The sequence below is a fragment of the Octopus bimaculoides genome, chromosome 14, assembly GCF_046866305.1.
Source record: "Octopus bimaculoides isolate indiv1 chromosome 14, ASM4686630v1, whole genome shotgun sequence".
NCBI lineage: Eukaryota > Metazoa > Mollusca > Cephalopoda > Octopoda > Octopodidae > Octopus > Octopus bimaculoides.
Window position 1 is genome coordinate 17132270 of NC_142941.1, and position 25610 is coordinate 17157879.

Consider the following 25610-nt stretch of genomic DNA (forward strand, 5'->3'; position numbering starts at 1 on the left):
AAAGAACTACTGATTCCAAACTACAAATTTTTCTCTAAAGTGGATGGCGATATTTATGGCACACATAGAACAAAAAACCGGAGGGAAAATCGTAAACAAACCAAGCCTTTAGTTAATTGGATACGAATCGTTTCATGGTTAAGTGAATGGAAAAATTTGTAGTTTGGAATCAGTAGTTCTTTGACTGCTATTTCTGAATTTTCAGTATGTTGGAGAAGCAACTCAATTGCTAATCCCTGTATATTTATGATGATATATATATATATATATATATATATATATATACACATGGCAGGGTTCTTTCAGTTTCCATCTACGAAATCCACTCACAAGGCTTTGGTCAGCTTGAGGCTATAATAGAAGATACTCATCCAAGGTGCCACACAATGGGACTGAACCTGGAATCATGTGGTTGGAAAGCAAGCTTCTTACCACACAGCCATGCCTGCACCTATAAGAAAAAAAAAACACATACAATGAAAATGAGTTTTAAAAAATCAGTTTGGCCAATGGCGAGATAACAAGAACAAAGAAAGGTATCCTAAATGCCATCCAAGATAAATTCTTGATTTATTGAAATTATCTTCATTTTGAGAGAAAGGGATACAAGCATCTTAAGGTAATTGCCACTACTTTAGGAAACTGCCAGGAAGCACATTATATGTGTCTTTTATCTTTTTCTTGTTTCAGTCATTTGACTGTGGTCATGCTGGGGCACTGTCTTGAAGGGTTTTAGTTGAACAAATCAACCCCAGGACTTATTTTTAAGCCTAGTAATTATCCTATTGGTCTCTCTTGCTGAACCGCTAAGTTATGAGGACATAAACACACCAAAACCAGTTGTCAAGTGGTGGTGGGGCAAACACAGACAGAAACACACACACACACACACATTTTAAGTTTCTATCTACCAAAATTTCTATCTACCAAATCCACTCATGGACCTTTGGTCAGGCTGAGGCTACAGTAGAAGACACTTGCCCAAAATGTCACACAGTGGGACTGAACCCAGAACCATGTGGTTGGGAAGCAAGCTTCTTACCACACAACCATGTCTGTGCCTATGTATGTATATAATGTATACAACAGGCTCCTATGCAATTTCAATCTACTAGTTTTATTTTAGGCTTGGTCATCACTAAGTAATAGAAGACATTCCCCCAAGGTGCTGCACAGTGGGACTGAACCTAAGATCATGTGGTTGTGAAGCAGACTTCTTAACACTCCCCCCCCCCCCCCACACACACACATCTTTATGATTTATCTTATGTTTTGTCATTAGACAGCAGCCATCTGCAATGGAGAGCACTAGTGGACCTGGTCAACTCTACACATGGTGATGCCTCTGGGACCACTAACTTGGAATGACCCCAGCCCCATCAAGCAAAAGTATGAAGCAAAACAGCCAAGCTAACTCAATATTGTTATTTTGAGTACTACCAATAAACACATGCCATGCTGTGAACATTCACGTCATTTGCTATAGATTTTTACTGAACCAGTCCTAGATTCATTGCTTTCTCATGCATTGTCTGTCACTCAGTGCAAAGCAAATACTGTAAAGTTTTAAAGAGCAGTGCTCTTGGTTTAATTACTAAAGTATATTTACTGAACAATATATGTAAGCACAATTCAAGTCTACAGTAGAAGATGCTTGCTCAAAGTGTCACAAAGCAGGACTGAATCCAAAGCTGCATTGTTCTGAAGCAAGCCACTTAACCATACAGCTGTGTGTGCGTGTGTGCATGCACACACACACACACACACACACACACACACACACACACACACACACACACATGAGGTTGTGTGGTTAAGGTGTTTCTTTCCCAACCACACAATTTCAGGTTCAGTTCCCCTGTGTTGCACCTTGGGCAATTGTCCTGGATAGACAGAAATTGTATGGAATCCCATTGAGTGTGTAAGTGTGTGTGTGTGTGTGTCCATGTCTGTATTTACATCGCCTGTGTTTGTATTTACATCAAATTGTGTCCCATAACTTAGCAGTTTGACAAATAATAATCAATAACTTAAAAAACTAAATACTGATGTCTATATTATTGATTAAACCCTTGAAGTTGGTGCTCCAGCTTGTGCAGTCAAATGACTGAAACCAATACTAGGACATGTATATATATATATGTATATATATGTATATATATGTATATATATATATATATATATATATATATATATATATATACATATATAAATTAAAAACGTAAATTCATCCTTTCACCCCGGCCACTATCTGGCATATACAGGTGCTTGCATTTATAAAGTATTACATCTAAAATATATATATATATATATATATATATATATATATATATATATATATATATATATATTGGGTCATCTCATAAATAATGCATTTTTTAATACTTCTTTTATTTTTCAAAATTAAGATAAAGTTGTTTTTTAATTTAAAGTATATTAGTGGTGCTGCGAGCTGATCTAGGTGTATACACACCATATTGTCAACAAACAGAATATATTTTCCGTGACAAAACACAGAGAGTAGCTTGTTCACTGGTTTGAACATGCCTCAAGCATATTTGGACTGATAATAACATTACAACTAAAATATACCCTCTTCCATTTTCTACAATACTCTTCCATTTTCTACAATACTCTTCCATTTTCTACAATACTCTTCCATTTTCTACAATACTCTTCCATTTTCTACAATACTCTTCCATCTGTCTGGTAGGCTTGCAACACTCCTCTTCCAAAATTCACTTGTCCGTTACGAAAAATACTCCTCCAATACTATTCTGACCTCATCTACAGAATTCATATTTTTTATACCCAAATGATTTTGAAGGCTGCAGAATAAATGATAATCAGATGAGGCAATGTCCGGCGAATATGGTGGGTGGAGCATTGTTTTCCATTCAAACTGCTCCAGCCTTTGATGGAAAAACACCTTTCGTCTTGAAACCAAAGATGGTAATTTTTCTTCCGCTCAAGCTGCTTGCAGTAGATCGCCTTTGTTTTGTTTGGTTTGGGTTTAAAACTTCAAAGTGGACTAAACCTTTCATATCCCACCAAACAGATAACAACACTTTATGTGGGTGAAGACATTCTTTAGCCTGGGGTGCCGGTGTTTCTCCTTTCCCTACCCACTGTCTTCGGCACTTGACATTTTTATAGAGAACCCATTTCTTGTCACCAGTCACTATTTGGTCCAAAAATAGTTCATTTGTGAGACGTGACAGCAAAGAAGAGTACACATTCACTCTCTGCGTGCAATTAGACCTGGAAAATTTGTGAGGAACCCGTTGACCCAATTTTCTGACTTTTCCAATGGCATGCAGGTGTTGATGAATGGTTGAATGACCAAATCCAAGCTTCTCTGCTAGTTCCTCAACAGTTACAATGGGATTTTGTTCCACCAGGGTTTGCAGGACATCCTCATCAAGCTCTACAGATCTTCCAAGATGAGGCTCGTTTTCTAGGCTGTAGTTTCCGGCTCAGAATTTCTGGAACCACTGCTGACACTGGCTTATACTTATTGTCCGATCCCCATATACTGCCTTAATATTCCTCACACTTTCTGTTGCATTGTTGTTTTTATTGAACTCATAAAGCAAAATATGCCACATATGCTCTTTTGTCACTTCCATTATAGCTTTGAAAAAATAACTATTAAAATCAAACTGCACTCTTCAGAACTTGCACTAAGAATAAGGACAAGGTAAAATTATTACCTGACTTTTAGTTCATGGAATTAAAAAAAACCGCATTATTTATCAGATGACCCAATATGAGTGTGTGTGTGTGTGTGTGTGTGTGTGTGTGTGTGTGTGTGTGTGTGTGTGTGTGTGTGTGTGTGTGTGTGTGTGTGTGTGTGTGTATTGGTGCCACTTATAAGGCCAAATTCCAAATGCCCTACAAATCAGACTACCTAAAGCTTAAAAGGCTGAATACTCAAAACATTGAATTTGAAATATGAAAACATTTGTTTACAGTTTTAAAAGAGAGTTTATTTGAGTAACATAACATATTTACTTTTTTTTATTATGTTACATCAGAATAACTAAGGCAAGTGAGATATGGTGAGCATGTATACTTGCAAATAAAAAGAAAATAATAATAATCGAAGTGTGTTGCAGGGATATGATGCTGACATAAGTGAAAATGATATGGTTTACTTATCAATTATTTCCAATTTTAACCCTTTAGCATTTAAACCAGCCATATCCAGTCAAAATGTTCTATCTATTTTATGCTCAAACTGGTCAGGTCTAGACTCTCACATCTATACTACAGTGTAATTCTAAAAGTAACAATCACGTCTTTAAAACCTCAAAAGTTATAAGATAATGTGTGGTCAATTCAAAACGGTGTAAATGAATAAGCATTACATTTAACAGAGTAATCTGAATGTTGAAGAGTTAAAATTCTTTCATTATTGAATATTTTTCTTTTTCTTTTAATACAAATGTAAGCAGGAGTGGCTGTGTGGTAAGTAGCTTGCTTACCAACCACATGGTTCCGGGTTCAGTCCCACTGTGTGGCACCTTGGGCAAGTGTCTTCTACTATAGCCTCGAGCCGACCAAAGCCTTGTGAGTGGATTTTGTAGACAGAAACTGAAAGAAGCCTATCGTATATATGTATATGAATATATATATATATGTATGTGTGTGTATATGTTTGTGTCTGTGTTTGTCCCCCCAACATCGCTTGACAACCGATGCTGGTGTGCTTACGTCCCCGTAACTTAGCGGTTCGGCAAAAGAGACTGATAGAATACTAGGCTGACAAAGAATAAGTCCTGGGATCGATTTGCTCGACTAAAGGCGGTGCTCCAGCATGGCCGCAGTCAAATGACTGAAACAAGTAAAAGAGTAAGAGTATACCAAATAATTAAAAGGCTGGATTTATATGTTGGGATTATGCAATGAAAGAAGGAAGGCAATGGGAAATAAGCAAGTGCACAAATCTGCTTTTGATTTATTAAAATTTAGCTCGTTAATCACTTAGTATGTTTACATTTGTGTTGAAAGAAAAGAAGGAAAATATTTGATGATTGGAGAATTTAAAGAAAGAAAATATTTGCTAAATAAATTAAGTTTTTGATTATGCCTTTGATATTGTATCCCTGAAATGTACTTTTATTTATTTCTTTTCATGGTTAATAGATTTAAGGGTCAGCTGAAAAGTTCGCAGGCTGATCAAGATACTTTCATGGAATGTGACCAAATGAGTTTTATTTTTCAACATAGTCTCCTTTGCTGCCCACACACTTCTTCCATCAGTGTTGCAGTGTTTGGATCCCATTGGTGAAGAAGCTTGCATCTTGTTGGTCAAAAAAGTCATCAACAGCTGATATAAAGATCATCATCACTGCAATATTAGTTCCCAGCCAAGTGTTTTTTCATGTTGGGGAACAGATGATAGTCAGATGGGGCCAAACCAGTACAATAGGGAGGGTGATCAATCAGTTCAAAGCCACAATAATTGAAACCAAGGACTTATGTGCTGGAGCATTGTCCTGATGAAATAAGAACCCTTTCATCAGTTTTTCTGGGCATTTTGTCTTGATAACTTTTTGTAATTGCCTCAGCAAGTTGATATAGTACTCTCCATTGATGGTGTGGTCCTTTTGCAGATATTCACTAACCACAGTGCCATCAACTGAAGCCATCACCTTCCCTGCAAATGAAACAACATTGGCCATCTTTGGGGCAGATGGATTGTCTCTTTATCTCTGGCTCAAAGTGATGAACCCAAGACTCATCCTGGGTTAGGAAACGTTCAAGTTAACCAGCTAGATCTGCCTCAAACAATGTCAGATTTTCGCATGATGTGATCAGCCTGATGCGCTTTTTGCCACCAAGCAGAAACCTTCATCATGCCAAGTTCATTGTGCAGAATATTCTCACCTCTCTCACAGGATATGCTAATAGCATTGGCTATCTGATTTATGGTCAATTGCCTGTCATCCATCACCATGTGGTGAAAATGATCAATGTTTACCTTGGTGATCACAATTACAGGATGTCCAGACCTTGGGTCATCTCCATTTTAAATTCAGCTGTTCACTTTTGCACTGTTGATAAAGCTGGAGCATTATCCCCTAATGTAGCATCCATGTCAGCATGAATGTTATTGAGGGGGCTAATGCCTTTTTCTGCAGGAACTTGATAATGATACAATGCTAGATTTTGTCAATTTTCAAGAGAAGTCACTTCTAGAAGTATTCTTTGAACAGTCAGATGTCAGTTTACCTGGAAAGAAACAATGCAGTTATTAATAAGAAGAGGCTGAATTAATGCTTGGAAATTTTCACAGCTGTAGCATCACTCCTTCATGATCAGCCTTTCCAAATGCCAATGTGGAATGGATGCTGTTAAGCATATTTGATGCAATCATATAAAACGTTTTGTGAAGATAGAGAAAGAAACTGAAATGTTTAATCATAACTTTGCTTGAGTTTGAAGATATTTAAGAAACACACACACACTCACACACACACACACTCACAGACACACACACTCACACACACACACACTCACACACACACACTCACACACACACACACTAAAGATCTTACTGAGATCTTAACTTATAAGTAATAACAACCCTGTGATAAGTTCTAACTAAAGATCATCTTTTTCTCCATTCATTTATTCTCCATCTTTCGTGTGATTTAACATTTTCATAATTTCATCTCTTTAAACTCCTTCACTGCAAAATTAAATTTATGGTCATTCCGGTCATGATAAATATCTACTAAAAATAGATTTGGTATTTTCTGCAAGTCACATTGCTTCAGTAAACGTGACATATCTCAACAGTAAAATAGTTTCAACAAAATATAGATTGGTATATAAATTGCAGTCCACAGTTAAGAGCAATGATATTTTGATTGGATGTATCTGCTTTCCGCAGCAAAAGGGTTAAATACTAAGCTGAGTGCCTGCTATGTGTGTATGCACTTGCTACATAGGATGAGTATTATAAGTACGTTCAAAGAATAGGAGTAATTGCTATGTAATTTAGTATAGGTAGTGCGAGGACAAAGAAAACAGAGACTGGACACCAGGACAGCCAAAAATCTTGGTATTATAATAGATAGTAAGACTTTGCTTTAGTTGTAATTAATATATGTCATTCCTGTGTGGTAAGAAGCTTGCTTCCCAACCACATGGTTCTGGGTTCAGTCCCACTGTGTGGCACCTTGGGCAAGTGTCTTCTACTATAGCCTCAGACTGACCAAAGCCCTGCGAGTGGATTTGGTAGACAGAAACTGAAAGAAACCCATTATGTGTGTGTGTGTGTGTGTGTGTGTGTGTGTGTGTGTGTGTGTGTGTGTGTGTGTGTGTATATATATATATGTGTGTGTGTGTGTGTATATATATATGTGTGTGTGTGTGTGTGTATGTATGTATGTGTGCCTGTGTCTGTCCACCTATTACCATCTGACAACCGGTGTTGGTGTGTTTACATCCCTGTAAGTTAGCAGTTCAGCAAAAGAAACCAATAGAAGTACACGGCTTTAAAAATATAAGTCCTGGGGTCAATTTATTTGACTAAAATTCGTGAAGGCAACACCGTATGACCACAGTCAAATGACTGAAACAAGTAAAAGATAAAAGATCTGTTATTGAAGACAAATGGATGTGATAATCAAAACTAATGAAAATTAAATCTTTATTACTGTCAGATGCAATTTGTGATGTTAAAGAATAAATAAAAGTCGTAATTGAATTCCCCAGATACAAATTGAGACCATTAAAGAAATTAAGTTGGAATTCTTGATCAAATACTGTAGTTTAGTTATACATAGGCGCAGGAGTGGCTGTGTGGTAAGTAGCTTGCATACCAACCACATGGTTCCTGGTTCAGTCCCACTGCGTGGCACCTTGGGCAAGTGTCTTCTACTATAGCCTCGGGCCGACCAAAGCCTTGTGAGTGGATTTGGTAGATGGAAACTGAAAGAAGCCCATCGTATATATATATATATATATATATATATATATATATGTATGTGTATGTTATTTATGTGTTTGTCCCCCAACATCGCTTGACAACCGATGCTGGTTATGTTTAGGTACCCGTAACTTAGCGGTTCAGCAAAAGAGACCAATAGAATAAGTACTAGGCTTACAAAGAATAAGTCCTGGGGTCGATTTGATTCGACTAAAAGGCGGTGCTCCAGCATGGCCACAGTCAAATGACTGAAACAAGTAAAAGAGTAAAAGAGAGTTGTCATAACTAAGCTGGTGTTTTGGAACAAACTAACCTGTAGTTTTGATGGAGAAAAAAGAAAAACAATCTCTATATCTCTGAGTAATCTGTATTGTTGTTGTTATTGTTTAGACCCCAGGTTAGTTTTGATAGAATAGACATATAATCCAAGACATTCCACCCACGACCATTCTCTTATTTTCTATTCCAAGGAGATCATTTTTCTCTGTTCTCTTTTTAAGGGGGTACAGACACAGTATAATTTGTTGGGAGATTTGGTTACAAATCAAGTAACTGCATAGAAGCTCCTTTGTTTTTATAAGTGCTTATGCTTGCTTATGTTTGTGTTTGCATGCATGAGCAAGTATATTCTTGTGTATAGAAAAGTGTGTGAAGGGGGTTCTTTATTTTCTTTGCATGGATGTATAATGTTATGGTTTTTCCTATTCAACGATCTCAGTCAGATCTTCTTGGATAGATGTGTAAATTGGCACACTGTTGGTTACAACAATGTGGATTCCAGTTGATTCTATTAATGGAACAGCCTGCTCATGAAATTAACGTGCAAGTGGCTGAGCACTCCACAGACATGTGTATCCTTAATGTAGTTCTCAGAGAGACTCAGTGTAACCCGGAATGTGACAAGGCTGGCCCTTTGAAAGACAGGTACTGTTTATGTTTCCCAGCCGAGTGTACTGGAGTGATGTAAAGTGAAGTGTCTTGTTCAAGAACACAACATGCCACCAGAAATCAAAGGATTGTGAGCTGAATACTTCTAACCACTAAGCCAATATCCTTCACCAGATGTGCATTACAGAGTTAGTTAACTGAACACTTAAAGTCAGCCTTTATATCATGCCCCTGCTCAATTTCATCAGGCCTCTTCTGAGCTGGAATTAGGCTATGAATTTTACCATTGGTTGTGTTGCATGCAGCTTGAAAATCAGAATATGATGTGATTGTTTTCTTGTATGTTCAAAAAGTCTGTTAGTGGCTGGAGTGAAGATGATCTCTGATATATGTAGTCATGTTCAGCTGTATTATAGTTCATAGAAACTGTTTAGGTTGAGGCATTCCTCACAAATTTACATAGTATTTTAATTTCAATATTTTTGTACCATTTTACTTATGATCTATTGGGGTGTAGCATGTTACCTAAGTGTTATTCAGCTTGCAAACTACAGCAGCATTTGAACTCAGAGCAGTGCATTTACTGAACTATAAAGCAGACATTGTGTCTTTCTAATGTCACATCTATCTCTAATACCTTAAAAAAATGATTCAACTTGCAAACTACAGCAGAATTTGAACTCAGAATAATAGAGTTATCCTTCTGACAACCTAAAAAATAGCAAGAGAACTAAACAAGAATCAAGCCTATATCTCTTGATTAAAATCCAAGTGCATTGCCATTTTTCTTGCAAGTGCTTGTGTTAAGAATTCAAGGAAAGTAAGTGTATAATAGAATTACTATCTCATAATATTGATTTCATTTACCTGAAGGAGTTTAAAGAATGGTTAGCGAAAGCATATGTGTGAGTGTGTCTTATAAACAAATGTTTAAAGATTGATGTAGTCTAGAAATATTGTTTATCTTATTAATTCTGACATGTTTGAATAATTAAAAATAAATAAAACTAACAACTAGCACTTGCCAAGTTTGGAGGGAGATTAAATAACCGTTTCTAGCAAACATTAAACAATATTATCTTGACTCATAAGAAGTCCAGAACAGTGAGGATTGTATGTGAACAAAAAATACTTGCATTCATACAAGTGGAAATGTTTGTCTTCCTTCTCATTATAAAATAAATAAATATTAATAAATAAAATTTAAAAAACTGAGTTGTAAATGTGTAAAATTCTTCAACATCTTTTTTTATAATATTATTTCCAACACTGTAAAAAATGTGTAACTAAGTAGGAATGGTAAAAAAAGACTACCATTTGAAGATTCATATTCACACCAGGCATTTTTTTATGTCTCAAAGTAAGGTACTTAACAACTTTGTAATCCTACACCAGCTATGTTTCTCATAGGGGTGGGGGGTTCCTTTGTGACCCCACACTGCCTATGTGTTTCATATAGAGATGGGGCTGTAAGGATTGAAAGGAGGGCAGATAATATACCATGTTTAATATAATTTAAGAACGAAGAATTACAAAGGCACTTGCTCTGTTTTGTTTTCTCATTAATAGTGTAGAATGCAGGGCAGGGTAAAACATTTCATTAACCTTTTTGTGACCATATTTCTGTTGAAATATAATTCCTTTGTTTCTATTAATTTTGAAAATAATGAAGAATTTAGTAAAATAACTTTGTCATTATAGGCATAGGCATGGCCGTGTGGTATGAAGTCTGCTTCCCAACCACATGGTTCCAGGTTCAGTCCCACTGCGAGACACCTTAGGCTGACCACAGCCGTGTAAGTGGATTTGGTAGACAGAAACTGAAAGGCAGTGAGCTGGCAGAAACGTTAGCACGAAATGTTTATCAGTATTTTGTCTGCTGTTATGTTCTGAGTTCAAGTCCCACTGAGGTCGACTTTGCCTTTCATCCTTTTGGGGTCGATAGATTAAGTACCAGTTACGCACTGGGGTCGATGTAATCAACTTAATCCCTTTGTCTGTCCTTGCTTGTCCCCTCTATGTTTAGCCCCTTGTGGGCAATAAAGAAATAAGAAACTGAAAGAAGACCATCATGTATGTGTTTGTGTGTGTGTGTGTGTATCTTTGTGTCTGTGTTTGTACCCCACCACTGCTTGACAACCAGTGTTAGTGTGTTTATGTCCCTGTAACTTAGCAGTCTGGCAATAGAGACCAATAGAATAAATACCAGGTTTCAAAATAAATAATACTGGGTTCAATTTGTTCGACTAAACTTCTTCAAGGTGGTGTCCTAACATGGCCACAGTCTGTTAACTGAAACAAGTAAAAGATTATTGGGCCAAGTGTTTGGAACATAAATTAACATGGAATTTTGATGGAAGACTTATTTTGAAATCTAGATTACTGTAAACAGGAAGCTTGTATCATTGAACAAAGTACAATCTCAGAAAAAACTAGTAAGTAAAATGGTAATATATTTTGGTGGAGCCTTGTATTTGTCAGTTTCAGAACTGCTGATGGAGTGTTTGGGACATAAAATTCTTTTACACAATATGAATCCTCATCATCATTATTTAGCATCTGTTTTCCATGCTGGCATGGGTTTGATGGTTTGACTGGAACTGTTAAGCTGGAGAGCTGCCCCAGGCTGTTGTCTGTTTTGGCTCAGTTTCTATGGCTGGATGCCCTTTCTAATGCCAACCATTCTAGAAAGTGTACCAGGTGCCTCTTACATGTCACTGGTATGGGTGCCTTTTACATATCACTGGTGCTGGCCAGGAATACAGGACAGGTTTGGTGTTAAAGAACCAGAGACACTCTCAGGTAGGCTGGCATCAAAAGGGTTTGTTCAATGTAGCCTTAGTTTTCCCTGCTGGAGAATATATATGATAGTTTTTTTTCCTTATGTTTCTATGAATGTGTGTGTGTGGAAGAAAAAAATTATCTCTATACTCTTCAACATTCCTCTGTCTTCCTCAACTCTTGACTCATTGGTCATCCACCCTTCAACCTTATCCAATTTTTTACAGTTGCAGTCTACCTTTCCATACAAGCTTTCACATCCCATCTGCCCACTCACCTCTATTCACTTCATCTCCACTATTTATCTTTTCACGACTCCTACTAATCATTCTCTCTCTCTCTCTCTCTCTCTCTCTCCCCCCCTCTCTCTCTCTCCCTCTCTCTCTCTCTTTCTCTCTCTCTCTCTCTCTCTCTCTCTCTCTCTCTCTCTCTCTCTCATGATTTCTAGCATGGGTTGGACGATTTGACTGAGGACTGGTGAAACCAGGGAGGCGACACCAGGCCCCAATCTGATTTGGCAGAGTTTCTACAACTGGATGCCCTTCCTAACGTCAACCACTCCAAGAGTGTAATGGATGTTTTACGTGCCACCGGCACGAGGGCCAGTCAGGCGGTACTGGCGACGGCCACGCTCGAAATGGTGTATTTTACGTGCCACCTGCACAGGAGCCAGTCCATCAGCACTGGCAACGATCTCGCTCAAATGTCTTTTCACGTGCCAGGGAGGCGACGTTGGTAACGATCAACAGCCATGGCAGATTATCAGAAGTGCCAGAACATTGTCGATGCCTTGTGGTATTTGTTCTAACTCTTCTCTATTTGGATTCAAATTCTGCTGCGGTTAGCTTTATCTTTCACCCCTCAGGAATATGATAAAATAAGAGTACCACTTGTCAAGTCCTGGGGTCGATGTTATTGACTAATCTCCTCACCTCACTATTGCTGGCCTTGTGCCTAAATCAGAAACAAATTATTAGAGCAATTAATTGGCAGAGTTAGAAAACCAGATGACAGAATAAAATACCTTGCTGTATTTAGTTATGCTTACATTCTGAGTTCAAATCCCACTGGGTTTTTATTCACCCTAGAAGGAGTCAATAAAATAAAAGTACCAGTCAGTACTGGTGTTGATTTTAATTGACTAGCTCTTCACCTCTAATTTGTAATCAGAATCACCAAAGTGTGAGACAATATGTTTTGCAGTTTTTAGTTCTTTACACTCTGTGTTCAAATCCTACTAAGGTCCTATTACCTTTCACCCCTCTAGGTTGGTTGGCACTCCATTGGTTACGACGACGAGGGTTCCAGTTGATCCGATCAACGGAACAGCTTGCTCATGAAATTAACGTGCAAGTGGCTGAGCACTCCACAGACACGTGTACCCTTAATGTAGTTCTCGGGGGAGATTCAGCGTGACACAGAGTGTGACAAGGCTGGCCCTTTGAAATACAGGTACAAAGGAGTAATGGTAGTGTGAGAGACACGACATATATTCTGGTTAGTTTTCAATGTGTTTAGTTTGCAACTGGTTTGAATCATAAATTCAAACCATTAGAATCATGTTGCAAATGTTGTTTTAACAGATTAAGCAAATCTGTGATCAAGATTGTTCCAACTTTGACCATCCTCTCTTTGTATACGTCTTGGACCACATTAACAGATGTACATCCTTTTTGGAGAATAGCAGGGTATGATTGAAGAGAGATTTGGCTTTTGATTCTAGTAAATTAAACAACCACATTGAAGCTCTTTTGTTGGCCTGTGTCACTTATGTTATTAGAGTTAACTAAAACTTCACATCTTACCCTAATACCTGCAGGTGTGTGTGTGTCATCATCATCATCATCGTTTAACGTCCGCTTTCCATGCTAGCATGGGTTGGACGATTTGACTGAGGACTGGTGAAACCGGATGGCAACACCAGGCTCCAGTCTGATTTGGCAGAGTTTCTACAGCTGGATGCCCTTCCTAACGCCAACCACTCAGAGAGTGTAGTGGGTGCTTTTACGTGTCACCCGCACGAAAACGGCCACGCTCGAAATGGTGTCTTTTATGTGCCACCCGCACAAGCCAGTCCAGGGGCGCTGGCAACGATCTCGCTCGAAAATCCTACAGGAGCCAGTCAGGCGGTACTGGCAACGGCCACGCTCAAAATGGTGCATCTCATGTGATATATATATATATATATATAGTATATGTATACTATATTTTGTTGTATCTTACTGAGGAGACAAAGTATATTTTTTATACACACCTGGGTTTCTGGCTCTGGGATTATCCAGTAATTTGCTAGTTTATTTGTTTATTTGTCTTTTCACCTTGTGCTGTATGAATACTTGATGTGGCTTTAGACTCAGGCTTGACTGCCATCTCTAGCATGGTGGTATCTCTTAGATACCCTCAATTATAATTTTAATAATATTTATAACCTACAAGGTTTTTCTTCTCATGCTGGCCACTTGATATGATTGTTATTTTAAATAACGGTCTTATCCTTATTTATATAAAAATTTATGCATATATATATGTATTTATAATACTAAGAGTTTAGTCATTCATATGATTTGTTTTATACTTGACTGTACAATATTATTCTGTTTTCTTAATTTAAGAAATACATTACAAGGGTAAAAATATTTAGAAAAATTAACACTCAATCTTTTTATTGAAGGTTAGTTGGCACATTTACAAATTTCTGTAACCTGTTATTTCTATTGTGTTGACCTAAATTGCTAGTGTTTAGTGTAACTTTCTTTTGAACTCATGAACAAATAATTAAATAATACTTATGATATTTGGATTTAGTTTTATACATAAACAAAAGGCAAAACAATAAATCATATGGAAAAGACATTGAGAATATTTAATTAATGGATAATATATTTGATTTAATAACAGAAAGCATTCATTACTTCATTTCAATTATTTGTGCATTTCTCAATTAACAAGAAAAAATATTCTAGCCATGTAGTCTTTTATTTAGATATGATGAAGGATTCACTTGTCAAGTTAAATATATGAGCATTCAGTTGTTTGATTATCTAAACAATCTTTTCTGTGAATTAGTATGTGAAGTGACAGGGTATTTTACATGCACATGTACCATTACCCTTAGCATTATTGTCTTATCAGTGAACAAGTTAGTTGGTTCATTAAATATGTCCAAATTGTTATTCTTTCCAAAATTAATAGAAACACATACACAGTGTTATTCATTAGAAATATGGTTGCAAAAGGACTGATGCAGGAAGAATCAAAAGAGATAACTTGGGGGTAAAAAAAAGTATGTGGCAAAGAACAAAACAAAATCATCATTGACTAATTTAAGTTAAAGTCTTTTGGTAAATGTGGGAGACAACACTAAGTTTCTGATTTATTATGGCCTCCTCAACAAATCATAGACTTCACCATACTTGCTGAAGTTGTGATGAGGTTGTTGTATGTGTTGTTGGCACTCTGTCGCTTACGACGTCTAGGGTTCCAGTTGATCTGATCAACGGAACAGCCTGCTCGTGAAATTAACGTGCAAGTGGCTGAGCACTCCACAGACACGTGTACCCTTAACGTAGTTCTCGGGGATATTCAGCGTGACACAGTGTGACAGGCACAACAGAAACAGGAAGAAAGAGTGAGAGAAAGTTGTGGTGAAAGAGTACAGCAGGGTTCGCCACCATCCCCTGCCGGAGCCTCGTGGAGCTTTAGGTGTTTTCGCTCAATAAACACTCACAACGCCCGATCCGGGAATCGAAACCGCGATCCTATGACCGCGAGTCTGCTGCCCTAACCGCTGGGCCATTGTGCCTCCACATTGTGATGAGGTAGGAACTAAGTAAATGTATAATAATGTACACTTGTAGGCATTAGTCCACTTACACACTTACACTGTATATTTCATAAGAGCTAAGTTCAACAAAAGTCATTCTATACTTCATAGTTGCTTTTGACTCAACTGTTTTAGTTTTATTTATTTTTTTAGTTTAAGTAATATCTAGTTTTTTTTTATTCCATGGCTTATCTTAACCCTTTAGCATTCAGGTTACTCTGTCAAATGTAATGCTTATTTATTTACATTGTTTTAAATTAATCATACATCATCTCATAGCTTCAAGATTTTAATGATTATTTATTTTTAGAATGACATGGTAGGATAGGTGCAAGAGGCTAGAGCTGGTCATTTTGAACACAAAATAAGGTTAAATATTTGGACTAGATATGGTAGGTTTAAATGCTAAAGGGTACCATCCAAGAAAACAAGTGTGGTCTCCATATCCATTTTTTATTAGAATAGTTTAGCTTTGGGCCCAATACCCAGTGGTCACTTCAGTAAAACCACATGTTTACTCTTTTACTCTTTTACTTGTTTCAGTCATTTGACTGTGGCCATGCTGGAGCACCGCCTTTAGTCGAGCAAATCAACCCCAGGACTTATTCTTTGGAAGCCTAGTACTTATTCTATTGGTCTCTTTTGCCGAACCGCTAAGTTACGGGGACATAAACACACCAGTATCGGTTGTCAAGCGATGTTGGGGGGGGGGGACAAACATATACACACATACATACATACATACATATCTATATATATATATATATATATATATACACATATATACGACAGGCTTCTTTCAGTTTCCGTCTACCAAATCCACTCACAAGGCTTTGGTCGGCCCGAAGCTGTAGTAGAAGACACTTGCCCAAAGTGCCACGCAGTGGGACTGAACCCAGAACTATGTGGCTGGTAAGCAAGCTACTTACCACACAGCCACTCATATGCCTATATGTTATTAAATTTTTATACTTTAATTCGTGTAAAGTTTTCATATTTTGTTTTTTGTTGGTTTTTTTTTTGTCTGTTTTACCATTCTAACATGAGTTTCATTATGCTTTTTGAGGTAGTGTTTTACAACTGGATTCTCTTCCTCATACCAGCCCTTTAGTCATCTCCTGTAACATGCAGGGATATTGCATCTGTTTAATCTAAAAACAAAGATTGTATTGCTGTTTTATTGTTCAGCTCAGAACATGTAATAACATCAAAAAGCTATTGTTATTGAGTTCTTAATGTCATATAAAGTCAATAATCCAGTGTTATAGTCGGACATTAACACATGTGCCACATCACATTTTCTTGGTAATATCTAGTTTTAATGTTACCCTACTTTGATTCTATTTGTCAGTAACTTTAGGCATTGCCATGGGTAAAATGGAAAAATAAGACGTTCAAAATACAGTACTAGGTACTTTACATGTATGAACGGCATTCACCCTACAAATGAGGACAGCAGACATAAACAGACTGGTGTTAGCTTGGATTTTCCATTATTCTAGACACCATTATTTTATAGGTTTACATCATCATCCTTATCATATATGTGTGTGTGTGCCCGCGGCATGTGTAAGGACTTTCGAGCGAGATCGTTGCCAGTGCCCCTGGACTGGCTCTTGTGTGGGTGGCACATAAAATATACCGCTTTGAGCGTGGCCGTTGCCAGTACCGCCTGACTGGCCTTCGTGCCAGTGGCACGTAAAAAGCACCCACTACACTCTCTGAGTGGTTGGCGTTAGGAAGGGCATCCAGCTGTAGAAACTCTGCCAAATCAGATTGGAGCCTGGTGTAGCCATCTGGTTTCACCAGTCCTCGGTCAAATCGTCCAACCCATGCTAGCATGGAAAGCAGACGTTAAACGACGATGATATATATATATATATATACGTATGTATTGTCATTTAAAATCCACTTTTTCATATTTGCATAGGTCAGATGGAATTTATTAAGGCAGATTTTTCTATCACTAGATGCTCTTCCTCTTGCCAACCCTCATTTGCACTATAACTTCTTTGCATACTACCAGCTGTCACTCTCACTTCTGGACCCTCTCAAGTGCCAATATCACCTACTCTTAGCTTTATCTCGTCACCCGCCCTTACCTCTGCTATTGCTCTGTATGTATTTATGTATGTATATGAACAATTTTGTTTTTGTTTTTGATGATTTAGTGATGATGACAATAACAGATGAAGAGTATGAGACTCAGTATTTACCTCAGTTGATGGATGCAATCAATCAACTCCTCACCATTGCTCCAGGAACGTACATCCCAATCTCTTATGAACAAATGTATAGGTGAGTTATCTCTGTCAGTCTTTCATTTAGTTTATTTTAAAGCGTTTTAGAGCAGTAACTCCAAATAAAAACTAATACTTAGTGGAGGATATGTCATAGTTTTGTCTTATTGTGTGTCAGTAATAACAGATTCATTCAACCCATCATGCTTGTGTAGAGAAACTGAATGCATATGATGATAATATAAAAGTAAGTTAAGGTGGCAAGCTGGCAGAAACGTTAGCACGTCAGGCGAAATGTTTAGCAGTATTTTATTTGTCTTTACATTCTGAGTTCAAATTCCGCTGAGGTTGACTTTGCCTTTTATCCTATAGGGGTCAATAAATTAAGTACTAGTTGCGTACTGGCCCCTCTCCCCAAAAAGTTTGGGCCTTGTGCTTGGAGTAGAAAAGAATATAAAAGTAGGTTATAGTGGAACATTGCTTTCTGCATGCAACTGTATTGTGAATAGAAAGAAAATTCATCAACCAAATTTGCTCAAGGCAGGCAGTTCTTGTGATCAAGTTCTCCCAGAAGTTTCAAATTTCAAATCAATCCAAATTGAGTTTATTCTGTCACTTCCAATCAAATTCCAACATTGGACTTCTATTGGGACAACTACCACAATAATTACATGATATAAACAGTTTTTCTTCTTTATTCTTCCAAGTCTTCTAATAAAAAAGCAATTACTGTCTCCTTCAGAGATTATGTCCATTTAGCCGTCAGTTCTGATCTTTGAAAAGTCTTCTTTATTTTTATCTTCAAACTTCCAACTTTTCAATTGTTAAATATTAATTTTATAAAATATATATCAAAGCTAAATATTATAAATTTTGAATGGAGTGTTGAGACTATAAATTGTATACTTTACAAAATGTGGATTCACTTTAAAGAGAAGGACCCCTTTGAAGATGTAAATATACATATGTATATATTTTGTGTTTGTGAGAGAGAGAGGGGGAGAGAGAGGAGGAGGAAGAGACAGAGAGATAGTATGTATGAGAAAGTGAGAGATAATGTGTGAGAAAGAGAGTGTGTATGTATGTGTAAAGTCAATAATAATTGTAAAAACTTATGTAAAAAAAAATCAAGATTTTAAAAAATGTTAGAAATCAATAATTATAAAAAGCCAGCATATTTAGTATTCTGTGAATGAACCATATACAATTGTTTTATATTCTTCAAAGTCCCATTTGTCAGTTCTGGGTAAACACTTCTTAGAGCCTCTCTAAGACACTTGGGTGTTTACTTATCTGACTATTTATATTCATGCATTTGTGCTTGTTCCTACTTAATACTAGTTTAGAATAAGATTGTGCTCCTAACATTGTATACTTTTGCTAACATTAATCAGTAATCAATGATGGCACCAGCCTTTCCTCATGAAGAGGTAGCTTTTTATGATCAGAAGCATCAGTTGTGGCGTGCAAGAGAGACGATTGCGCTGGTATGGACATGTGGTGAGAATGGATGAGGATAGCTGCGTGAAAAAGTGCCACACCCTAACAGTTGAGGGAACCCGTGGAAGAGGTAGGCCCAGGAAGACCTGGGCTGAGGTGGTGAGGCAAGACCTTTGTACATTGGGCCTCACCGAGGCGATGACTACTGACCGAGACCTTTGGAAATGTGCTGTGCGTGAGAAGACCCGGCAAGCCAAGTAAGATCGTTGCCAGTGCCCCTGGACTGGTTCTTGTGCGGGTGGCACATGAGATGCACCATTTTGAGCGTGGCCGTTGCCAGTACCGCCTGACTGGCTCCTGTAGGATTTTCGAGCGAGATCGTTGCCAGTGCCCCTGGACTGGCTTGTGCGGGTGGCACATAAAAGACACCATTTCGAGCGTGGCCGTTTTCGTGCGGGTGACACGTAAAAGCACCCACTACACTCTCTGAGTGGTTGGCGTTAGGAAGGGCATCCAGCTGTAGAAACTCTGCCAAATCAGACTGGAGCCTGGTGTTGCCATCCGGTTTCACCAGTCCTCAGTCAAATCGTCCAACCCATGCTAGCATGGAAAGCGGACGTTAAACGATGATGATGATGATGATGATGCAATGCTAAACTATAATATATATATATATCTTAATATAATAATGAGCATAGTGCTTTTATATATTTGTATATATATATATATACATATTTGTACAAAATCACAGTAGGATTAGGATGGAGTAGGAGAAAGAGTAGTATAAGTGGAGGGAGACGAGAGAAAATAGTAATTCAGTGAAGGAAAAGTAGTGAGAGTAATAGCCCTGACTGAATGAGAGTGAGAGAAGTCATTGCAATGAGAGAAAGGAAGTGGCAAAAAGGGCGCGTCGTGTATCTTCTATTTTTCTCAATCACAACATATGAAGGAGAAAGGAAGGGGTAATAGATGAATATCAAAGGAAGGAGTGAAAAAAAAATCAGCGTCTCAACTCCATGTGAATATATGTGTGTGTATGTAAAAGGGAAGTATGTGAATGCTTGTGTGTGTGTGTGTGTGTGTGTGTGTGTGTGAACAATGGAAATGGGACAGTGAATGTTCAATGCTGAAAAGAAAAATCAAACAGCATTTCAACTCTGTTTGAGTATATGTGTGTATGTCTGTGCATGTACAAGGGAAGTATGTGAATGTTTGTATCTGTGATTATTATGTACCCTATTTTGTACCTTACTTATAATATATAAAATACTGTAATTAACCGTCATTTTCGATGGCACAGGGTCAGGTAGTGTATATATATATATATATATATATATATATATATATATATATATATATAGTGGTGAGTAGCTAGCAGAGTACCCATCATTTGGGTAATTACTACTTCCGAGGTTCTACTAGTTAGGAAAGATATATAGCCTGGATTTTATCTACTCCATTCCCTACTATATATATAATATTGTTCATTGTTACAAAAAATATAGAACTGCTTAAGAAGTGCTTGAGTCAAACCCAAGACAAAAGATAAGAATTAAGATATAAACTTAAATTAGGCAATCATACACATACAGTTATAAATTCGACTTAAAATGTGCATACATGTATTGAACATATTGACACATATGAATATTTTAAAAAAGTATTTATAAATATAAATATATATATAAATATACATAAAAATACATGTAAATAAAACCCTTGTGGGATACCTATGGAAGGAAGTGTGAGAAAAAGAGAACTGATAAAAAAATTTTGTACTAAAATTAAGAATGGTTAAGAGTTTCAGTTAAAAGATCCATAAAGTTCAATGTGTTTTTTAAAATATATAAATAGTATATAAGGTATATATATTAGTTCAAGGAAGTCCACTTTCCACGGCCATTTCCAGAGTTCATGTCCTGGTAGAAAAATTAATAAAAAATCTTACAAACCAGTGAAGTGTGAAGATGTATGTATATGTGTGTGTGTGTGTGTGTTTTCATCATTTAATGTCCACTTTTCTATGCTTGCATAGGTCAGTCAGAATTTGTTGAGGTAGATTTTCTATGACTGGATGCCCTTTCTGTTGCCAACCTTCCCCTATTTCCATGCTAGGCAAAATATCCCCATAGCTAAGCATGCTTTTTAAAAATAACTGGAAACAAACAGCTTCACTTGTATGTGTGGCACTTTGGGTACACAAATACACACACACACATACATGCATCCATATATACAATGAGCTTCTTTCAGTTTCCATCTACCAAATCTACTCACAAGGCTTTGATGGCCCAAAGTTTATAGTAGAAGGTATATGCCCAAAGTGCCACACAATGGGGCTGATCCCAAGACCCTGTGGTAGGGAAGCAAATTTCCTACCATACAGTTATGTTTGTGCTTATCTATACATACATTGACCGGCTTCCGTGTTAGAGGCACATAAAAAGCACCATTCGAGCGTGGTTGATGCCAGTGCTGCCTGACTGGCTCTAGTGCTGGTTGCATGTAAAAAACACCCACTACACTCTTTGAGTGATTGGCATTAGGAAAGGTATCCAGCTGTAGAAACCATGCCAGATCGGATTGGAGCCTGGTGCAGTCTCCTGGCTTGCTAATCCTCAGTCAAACTGTCCAACCCATGCCAGCATGGAAAGCGGACGTTAAACGATGTTGATGATGATATAGGTGCAGGTGTTGTTGTGAGGTAAGAATTTTGCTTCTCAACCACGTGATTCTGGGTTCAGTCCCACAGTGTAGCACCTTGGGCAAGTGTCATCTACTATATAACCAAAGCCTTGTGAGTGGATTTGGTAGACAGAAACTGAAGGAAGCCCGTCATATATATGTTTGTGTGTGTGTGTGTGTGTGTGTGTGTGTAGGCTTCACGGAGACAATGACTGAGATCTTTGGCATTATGTCGTGCTTGAGAAGAAGACCCATCTAGGCGAGCAAAATCGCAGTTGTGGCAGATACTGGTGTCATTCAGATTGGTGCCTGTGCCAGTGGCATGTAAAAGCATACCAGTGTCACGCAAATAGCATCCATGCTGGTGGCATGTAAAAGCAGCCATTACACTGTTGGAGTAGTTGGTGTTAGGAAGGGCATCCAGCCATAGAAAATCATGCACAGCCTTCCAGTGTGCCAACCTAGTCAAACCATCCAACCCATGCCAGCATGAACAATGGACGTTAAATGATGATGTGTGTGTCTTCATATCTGTGTTTGTCCCCACATCACTGCTTGACAACTGGTGTTGGTGTGCTTACATTCCTGTGACTTAGTGGTTCAGCAAACAGGCCTATAGAATAAGTACCAGGCTTTAAAAAAAATTATTCCTAGGTTTGATTTGTTTGACTAAAACTTTTCTAAGTGGTGCTCCAGCATGGCCGCAGGCCACAGTCAAATGATTGAAGCAAGTAGAAGGATAAAAGGATATATATATATAGGGAGAATTCACAAAAAAAAAAACAGACGAATACAGGTGGTGTAGAAAACAAATAGCTGTATTAGCATAATGCTTGGGAATTGAAAAAGTCTTTAAAGTTTCAAGCCTACACTCTTCCAAAGCTCTATTTCACATTTTGTCCATCTACAGTTGGAGACCTATTTTTGGAAAATGACAATCCCATGAGTGATGCAGTGAAAGTGTTTATTTTGTTTGTTTGCTTTTTTGGAATGATTTGCTTTTGAGAGTTAAATATATTAATATATTAAAAAAAAAAACAATCAAAATGTACTTTAATATTTAAATTAGTGAGGGTTGTAAGCTGGCAGAATTGTTAGCATGCTGGGCAAAATGCTTAGCAGCATTTCATCCATCTTTACATTCTGAGTTCAAATTCCACTGTGGTTAATATATCTTTCATCTTGTCAGGATCAATAAAATAAGTGCCAGCTGATCATTGGGATCGATGTAATCAACTTATCCCCCTCCCATGAAATTGCTGGCCTTGTGCCAAAATTTTGTAACCAATATTTAAATTAGTGGTATTTTAGTATGTATTTCATAATTGTGCAGCTTACTAAGTGGAAGATCTCTGAAAAATGCCTGTTGGTAGTGAACAGAAGACCATGTGTATATCCATAAACACATGTTTGTGTTTAGTGTGCGTGTGTGGTTGTGTATGTGCGTGTGTTTTTGAAACCATGCCAAACACTATAAAAGCCAGCATTTTTGTAGTCTATGAACCATATACCATTGTTTTAAATTCCTAAAAGTCCTGTCTTTTCAGTTGTGTCTACAAATGTGTGTGTAAACAATTCTCAGAGCGGCTCTATACAGACCTGATCAATCACATCCGCCGCCACTTAGGCCAGGTTGATTCCCATCTAAAGGAGTGTGTAAGTAACTGTGCCTTGAGTTTTTTTGTTACACCATTTCTCTCTCTCTCTCTCTCACACACACACAGGCACACACTCACGCATACTCACACACACATGCTTAGGCAACAGATACACAAATGCACTAGTACAGATTGCGTGCATACACACATACACACATGAACATATACAAGAAAACATGAAAATTTCTTTGTTTCACCTGATAAATGGGCTGTTGGGGTCGTTGAGGAATTTAGAAGAGATAATTAGGGATAGACAGGCATACCTCAACATATGAACATTTTAAGTTACATCTTTTTCGACTGGGCTGTTTTTTTTTTTGTGTCTTTTTGCGAGAAATTAATGGTAAAGATAAATCTCAACTTCAGTCAGTTTATCTGACTTTATGTTGGTCTCAGTGAACATCTAAAAACATGAAAATCAAATAAAATACATGTGAAAATATATACAAATCATTTATTAAAACAGGTATTCTTTTTTATTCTTTTACTTGTTTCAGTCATTAGACTGCTGCCATGCTGGAGCACCGCCATGAAGAATTTTAGTCGAGATTGACTCCAATACTCATTTTTTAAAGCCTGGCACTTAGTCTATCGGTTTCTTATGCCATGCCACAAAGTTACAGGGATGTAAATGAACTAACACCGGTTGTCAAGTGGTAGTGGTGGTGATGATGATGTGAGACAAATACACACACATATATATACATACATATACAACATGCTTCATTCAGTTTCTGTCTACCAAATCCACTCACAAGGCTTTGGTCAGCCTGAGGCTATAGTAGAAGACACTTACCCATTCTGCCATGCAGTGGAACTGAACCTAGGACCATGTGGTTGGGAAGCAAACTTCATACCACAAAGCCAGCCCTCTGCCTATATCCAGAAAGCTTCTATTGTCTCTCTTGAAGCAATGAGTAAATAACTCAGAAATTGGTCACCTGGATAATTCTCTTGGACTGGTCAGAAGTACAGTACATTATTTACAAAGGGTAGTTAGTATAGAATGGGTGGAGCTCTGACCAGTTAGCTAAGTTAAAGTGCAGAAATTTGTTCAAGGGACAAGAGTTGTACTCTAGGAAAGAATGGTGTTGGTTGCTATGATTAAGTAGTGATCAACCACTCGAGAGGGAAAGGGGCTATGATTTCTGAATAAAGTATTTACTCTTTACTCTCTTTTACTCTATTACTTGTTTCGGTCATTTGACTGCGGCCATGCTGGAGCACCGCCTTTAGTCAAGCAAATCGACTGCAGGACTTCTTCTTTGTAAGCCTAGTACTTATTCTATCGGTCTCTTTTTGCCGAACCGCTAAGTTACGGGGGACATAAACACACCAGCATCAGTTGCCAAGCAATGGTGGGGGGGACAAACACAGACACACAAACACATACATATATATATACGACGGGCTTCTTTCAGTTTTCATCTACCAAATCCACTCACAAGGCATTGGTCAGCCCGAGGCTATAGTAGAAGACACTTGCCCAAGGTGCCATGCAGTGGGACTGAACCTGGAATCATGTGGTTGGTAAGCAAGCTACTTATCACACAGCCACTCCTAGCCTTGTTCTGAAATAAATTTGGAGTTATAGTCCTCTGAGAGAACATGTAGGTTTAACAACCTAAGGATTACAATTTAAATGTAGTTGGGTCTCATCAACTTCAATGTAAGAATCAGGTAATGTTCTCTCAGTAAGATTGTGGTATATTAATTAAGCAGACTGTTTATGTATTAATCAGTATCTAAAAACATTTAGAGCAAAACTTGAAATACTCCTGTTCACTTTGCCTATGCTTTAGACTCTGCTGAAAGATTCAGTCACCAATTTCCCTCTCTCATTGCCCCAAATCTACCTGCACTACATTAGTACATCCTGGCATTCATCCATAACAGTTGAATGAATAGACTGGAGACACTGGCATACAGGAAATTACTAGAGCTTCTCTTATTATTATCGGACTGGCTCTTGTGCGGGTGACACATAAAATACACCATTTTGAGCGTGGCCGTTGCCAGTACCGCCTAACTGGCCTTCGTGCAGGTGGCACGTAAAAGCACCCACTACACTCTCAGAGTGGTTGGTGTTAGGAAGAGCATCCAGCTGTAGAAACTCTGCCAAATCAGATTGGAGCCTGGTGTAGCCACCTGGT

The 25610-nt window shown here is 37.8% G+C and overlaps 1 protein-coding gene across 1 annotated transcript in view; it reads left to right on the top strand.

The window, feature by feature from the left end:
• Positions 1-25610, top strand: part of LOC106881673 (CDK2-associated and cullin domain-containing protein 1) — a 52541-nt gene that overhangs the window by 7841 nt on the left and 19090 nt on the right. Inside the window, exons 3-4 of the mRNA XM_089362431.1 lie at positions 17606-17732; positions 23347-23455. Coding sequence (XP_089218557.1) covers positions 17606-17732; positions 23347-23455 — 236 coding nt within the window. The remainder of the gene's footprint in view (positions 1-17605; positions 17733-23346; positions 23456-25610) is intronic.